The following is a 6,136-nucleotide window of genomic DNA, read 5'->3' as shown; positions in this document are numbered from 1 at the left end:
CTCTCCCCCTCCCCCTCCCTCATCGTGCGTGCACTCTATCTCCCTCCCCCTCCTTCATCATGCGTGCACTCCATCTCTCTCTCCCCCTCCCTCATCATGTGTGCACTCTATCTCGCTCTCTTGCCCTCCCTCATCATGCGTGCACTCCATCTCCCTCTCCCTCCTTCATCATGTGTGCACTCCATCTCGCTCTCTCCCCCTCCCTCATCATGCGTGCACTCTATCTCGCTCTCTCCCCCTCCTTCATCGTGCATGCACTCTATCTCCCTCTCCCTCCTTTATCATGCGTGCACTCCATCTCTCTCTCTCCCCCTCCCTCATCATGCATGCACTCCATCTCTCTCTCCCCTCCCTCATCATGCGTGCACTCCATCTCGCTCTCTCCCCCTCCCTCATCATCAGCGCTCTACTCCATCTCTCTCTCCCCTCCCTCATCATGCGTGCACTCCATCTCGCTCTCTCCCCCTCCCTCATCATGTGTGCACTCTATCTCGCTCTCTCCCCCTCCCTCATCATGCGTGTACTCCATCTCTCTCCCCCTCCCTCATCATGCATGCACTCTATCTCACTCTCGCCCCCTCCCTCATCATGTGTGTACTCCATCTCTCTCCCCCTCCCTCATCATGCATGCACTCTATCTCTCTCTCCCCCTCCCTCATCATGCATGCACTCACTCTCTCTCTGGCTCATTCCCCCCCGCCCCCCGCTTCTTGCATGCTCTGTCATTATGAAAAGCACAAAAAAAACACCGGTCCAACAGTTTGGTGGTCTACTGCTGTGCAGAGAGCCGAATCCCACATGGCCTACTGTGGTTCAAATCCCGGTCCTGGTGGCAACACACTGGGTTTGCATGTCACATGCCCAGGTTCTGACAAGATAGAGAAACAAAGAAAACGGACTGCTGTGTGCCCAGGCCTCACTGTGGGGTGCTCTCTCTTTCTCATTCTGGTACACGCTGTCTGGCATTAAAAAAGAAACACGCATAACAAAAGCCAAGCCAAGCCAACAGCCAGCCCCTCCACAGAGGTGAAAACAAGAAGCCCTAAAAGGCTCTCCAGGGAGAGAGGAGCCTTGCTGACCTCTGGGTGATGGGATTGCAGGTGTCTTATTTCCCCCTTTGCTTGTTTCTATTTTCTAATGTTTCAAACAATGAACATGTAATTGTGCGCTCACCGGAGAGACTGAGAGACAGAACGTGAGAAATGACCCCTCCGGGGACAGCCATGCCACAATCCCTTCTCCAGTCTCGTCTCAGCAATTTGGCCATGCATACACATCGCATGAATTTCCAGCTCCCGGGACCAGGACTCAAACCACAGTCTACCATGTGGGAGTCCAGCCCCTTAACCACTGTCATTACTTTACAGCAAGAATAAAAAATAACAAAAACATAAAAGAAGAAACTCAAGGAATGAGCACTTACATGTGTTCTAGGATGATTTTTGTCAGCAGGTTCTTGAGGTTTTGGTGGAAATTTTCCGGAAAGAGAGCCAGAACCGCCTCGGCAGAGGACAGACCCCGGAACACCACCAGTCTGGTGAGGTGGTGCAGCGCCTGGAGCACCTGAGGAGGCAGGAGCCCGGCTTCAGGGGCGTGGCAGGGCGGGCAGCTCCTGAACTCACCGAGCACCACGCACTCCGTCCTGCTGGGCCGTGGGTCCTCCACAGCACAGGCCGATGCCCACGAGCCTGGCTGGCCGAACCACCTTAGAAGCAGGTGAGCTGCCCACCTTGCTGGCTGGCTGCCAGAATCTCTCCTGGTGGGCAAAAGGTTAACACATCCTTTTCTTTCCTGCAGAATCTGACCTTCAGTTACCTTTCCAGGCTGTTTCCAGAGAAACCTGAGCAGCGGGAAGTCAGCTGTGTTGCCAGGCAACACTGAGTGGGTCCACTGCCTCTGGGGGAGAGCCCTGAGGCTGTGCTGGTGCTGAGCTGTGCCAAGGACACTGGCTCTCAGAGTGTGAGCGCGATCGCAGGTCCTCACTCCTGAGCCGTCATCCCAAGGGCAGAGGGGGGCTGTGGAAGAGGAGCCTGACCCCGCCAGCCTCTAAGCACACCTGCAGCCCCATGTGGCCCACACTACCCTTGTGATGTGAGAGAACTCTCTGGAGGGCACTTCCTCTGCTTCTGGGCTTTCCCTAACCTCACTGTGTCAGACGCAACCCTTTCCCACCAGTGGGGCTGGGTCGGGCAGATGCCCAGCCACCGTGCCCTCGGGAGGCCCGTCCTGACCTGAGCTCTGCTCGTTATCTCCCAGAATCCCCAGAACGTCCTCGGCTCCTGGCTGCACCCTCTCAGGAATGCGATCTCGCGCTGGCCCATCTCCCTTCTGTGACCCCCCACCCCCGAGATCATGGCAGGCACCCACGCCCTCCCTCAGGCCCTTCCATAGCCACGCTGACTTCAGGGGACAAGGAGCGCCTGCTGCACGTGGATGAGCACGCTCGCTTCCTGAACCCCTGCCTTGGGAAGCGGCTGTCCTCCACATAAGCTAGCGTGAGTAACCTGACTCGTCCTCGGCCACCTGCTATGGCCAGGCGAGCAGAGAAGGGACTCGACTGGGGCAGAGTGATGGCAGGGCCTGGAGCACCCAGAGAGCCCTACGGAGCTCAGTATCTGGCCTTCCCAGGACCCAGGCTGGAGTCCTACCCCGACTGGAAAACCCCCTCCACGTCTAGCTCCGTAAGTTAGAGGAAGGGCCCCAGACAATAGCTTTGTTCGCTGACGTCAGAAATCCACGCTGTTTGCTATCGTGCTACGGGGCTCGGAGAAGTGTCCTCAAGGGGAATTCGGGAGAGAGTAAGGTGTCCCGAGAACCAGAAGCCAAGGCCACGCCGACCCCGTACCTGCGCGGCCTCCTCCCGGGTCACTGACAGGCCGGAGCACGTAACCGCCAGGAGTCTTTCTGAGCTGGGGGCCATGCTGCAGAAGCTCTCCTGGCACAGCTGTCTGACGACGTCTTTCGAGGAGGCCTACGAGTTAATCCACAGATGGGAGGAACGAACTTGGACTCTGGAAACGCATGCTTTGAGAACAGTGTCTTGGCCGTGGTGCGACACCATTAGACGGCTCCCCAGACCGTGTGCTGAAGGAGCCTGCACCATAGGGCCCGGTTCCACCCAGGAAGTACACTCTGTTCCAGACTGGCACACCCAAGCCCGGGAACCAGGAGGAGCTCTGCTCAGGACAGACCCAGCGGCGGCCGAGCAGTGGCGGGGCGTGCCAGCCCGGAGCTTCCCCGACTTGGTGCACAGAGGAGCCCGAAGCACTCCTGTCCTTCCTATCCTGCCAGCGGCCCTGGAAAGGGCGCCAGCAACAGGAGGCCCTGACAGCACTGCTCCTGTGGCCAGCCTGCAGGGGGCCAGCAAAGGCTGAGGGGCTGGACGAGGCCCACCCTCTCCTCGGCAGTGTCCAGTGTCTGGAAGGCTGGGCCTCACCCCCGGTATAAGCTGGGACTGCGGAGACAAGCTGCCCTCCCCACCGCCTCCAGCTGTGACAAGTCCCCCTAGGCCCCACAGCAACAGGAGTGGGAACCTGGACTTCAGCCTCCAACTGGGGGGTAGAGGTGGTGCCCTCCCTGCCTCAGCAGGGTCAGGGAGGGCAGCTGGAGCAGATACAATGTCCGAATACCTCAGGTTTCCAAAGGCCACACAAGCGTCCAGGTGTCACTAAAAAGTGCATCATCGGACTTCAAAGGAAAAGTCTCAGCAAAGAAATCGAAGACATAAAAAAGAACCAATCGGAAATGTTAGACCTGGAAATATAACCACGAAACAGAGAGCTGAGCAGATGGGCTCAGCACAGAAATGGGAGCAAAGGTGGTCGCAGCAGCCAGGCAGCCCTGGAGTGGAGTCCCTTGGGGCCTATAGGGCTCCACACGGTCTGAGTGAGTCCCAGACCCAGCAGCTCGAAAAACACTCCAGCTGTGTTTGCATGCTCAAAACCCAGACAAGATGGAGGGTGAGGAGGGACTGTAGCACAGTCATAACCGCCTACCGAGAGCCCGCGGGGGCCCGAGATGGGGTAACTGCAAACAGCTAGACTGAGACCTCACAATTAAACTTCTGAAAATAAAAGGCAAACACAACCCTGAGAGCAACTGCAGGGAAAACACTCCACCCATAGGGGACAGGTACCGGGTCAGCAGCCTCGTCCTGGGAACCCAGGAGCAAGAAGGAGGCAGCACATTTTCCGGGTGCTGAAAGACTAGAGCTGTCAATTAGAAACCCCAACCACAAAACACCCTTTGGGAATAAAGCAGCAATCAGGACATTCCCAGACGAAGAAAAGCAAGAAAAGCTGTCACGGAAGTGCCACTGGGGAAAGGCTGCAGCACGCAGCAACGGACGAGGAGCACTGGAGGGGGGACGGCGCAGAAGATGGAGACGGCAGCTCCCCTCCCGTTCCCTAAATCACGTCCGAGGCAGAGCCGAAGTCATGACACTGTCGATGTGGCTCTACCTGAAAAATGGCTAAGGAGCAGCAGGAAAGCTGAAGGGGTGCAGAGCGAAGTGAAGCTTCTGCTTCGCCCCAAATGGTAAAGCGGCGAGGCCAGCCATAGGCGGCGGTACACTCTGTGTGTATGCTTCAATAAGCAGAGCAACCACTAAGAAGGTCACAAAACACACGCATGTTAAGGGTACAGGTGAATCAAAATGGGATTCTAAAAACTGTTCAAATAACTCACAGGAAGACAAGAGAAAGTAAAAATAAAATTAAGACTAGACAGAAAAAATAAAATGGCAGCCATAAACCAGCACTGATAATTATACTCACTGTGAACAGTCCGAGTATTTTAAATGACAGAAACTGGCAGAAGGGACTAAAACAGGCGCCAGCTCAGTGCTGCCCCCCAGAAGCCCCTCAGGTGTGGTGCTATCGGGGCCAGAGTGGCAGAGCTGACACCCTCACGTGTGAGCACCCAGCAGCAAGAGATGTGAGCTATGGGAGCAACGGCCGGCAGCTGTGCGGGGGAGGGCAGGCCCACAGCGGAGCGGGAGGCGTCGAAACCAATCTTTCCACAGATTTTACTGGAGGACGGCTGGACAGACGTCTGCAAGGGCGTGCGGGAATAGCTGGCTGTCGCCGTGCCCCGCCCCACCACAGGACTGAGTGCGCACCTGCTGCCAGGCCTGCTGAAAACAAGCTTGGGGGTCATATTCTGAGTCATGAGACTAATTTCCATACATTAAAAAGAAGTGGAAACCTGAGTGTGTTCTCTGTAGCTTCAACGGAATAAAATCAGAGATCAATAGCAGAAGGGTAACAAAATAAAAATGGTATGGCGTAATAACTGCATCGCTGGACTCCCACATAGTCAACCACGGTTCAAGTCCTGGACCCAGCTTAAAACTTGCACCAGGCATGTATGCATACATGCCCAAAATCCTGAGAGGAGAATGGAGAAGGGATTGTGGCATGGTCATCCACTCTGGGGAGTGGCTTCTCACTTTCTGTCTCTCTGGCAAGCGCACACGCCCTATAGCAAATATCTCTTCAAAAAAAAGAAAAGAGAAGAAAAAAAGAAACTTAACACACTTCTAAAAAAATCTATAAGACAAAGAGGAAGTCTCAAGAAAAATTTCTAAAAACTATGCAAAAATGAGAAAACAACATAAGGGCATTTGTGGGACCAAGGAAGTGTTGAGAGAGAAATTTACAGCATTTCTTTATTAGAAAAGGAAAAAAGTCTCCAGTCAGTAATCAAAGTTCCCACCTCAAGAACCTGGGGTGGCGGGGGCGGGGGGCAGCAATTAGCGTAATGGCTATGTCGCTGGACTCACACATAGTCGACTGTGGTTCATGTCCCAGACCCGGTGGCTTAAAACTCACACCGGGCGCGTGTGCGTGCGTGCCCAAGATCCCGAGAGGAGAACGGAGGAGAAGGGATTGCAGCATGACCATCCCCCCTGGGGGTGATTTCTCGCTTTCTGTCTCTGTCTGGTGAGCGCACGCGACCTATAGCGAAAACCTCTCAAAAAAAAAAAAAAAAAAAAAAAACCGCAATGGAAATGTAAGTAAAACTTCATTTCTAAAAAAGAACCTAGGGGGAAAAAGAGCGTTAAAAAACCCAAAGGGGGAACCAGCAGTTAGCGTAATGGCTATGTCGCTGGACTCCCACGTAGGCGACCGTGGTT

The 6,136-nt window shown here is 54.9% G+C and overlaps 1 protein-coding gene across 4 annotated transcripts in view; it reads right to left on the bottom strand.

The window, feature by feature from the left end:
- COMMD9 (COMM domain containing 9) overlaps positions 1-6,136 on the bottom strand; it is a 13,015-nt gene that overhangs the window by 4,909 nt on the left and 1,970 nt on the right. Inside the window, exons 1-3 of one of the 4 annotated variants that reach the window (XM_014593079.2) lie at positions 3,630-4,837; positions 2,846-2,971; positions 1,424-1,563 (exon numbers count right to left, since the gene is read on the bottom strand). In XM_014593079.2, coding sequence (XP_014448565.1) covers positions 1,424-1,563; positions 2,846-2,971; positions 3,630-3,683 — 320 coding nt within the window. In that variant the 5' untranslated portion in view covers positions 3,684-4,837. Of the gene's footprint in view, positions 1-1,423; positions 1,564-2,845; positions 2,972-3,629; positions 4,838-6,136 lie in introns of those variants that run through there. The other 3 variants (XM_014593082.2, XM_014593080.1, XM_014593081.2) reach the window with 3 other exon arrangements.

This window comes from Tupaia chinensis, unplaced genomic scaffold (assembly GCF_000334495.1).
Source record: "Tupaia chinensis unplaced genomic scaffold, TupChi_1.0 Scaffold139733_1, whole genome shotgun sequence".
Classification (NCBI taxonomy): domain Eukaryota; kingdom Metazoa; phylum Chordata; class Mammalia; order Scandentia; family Tupaiidae; genus Tupaia; species Tupaia belangeri.
Note: the sequence above shows the minus strand (reverse complement) of the source record. Positions and strands in the feature narration are given on the sequence as shown.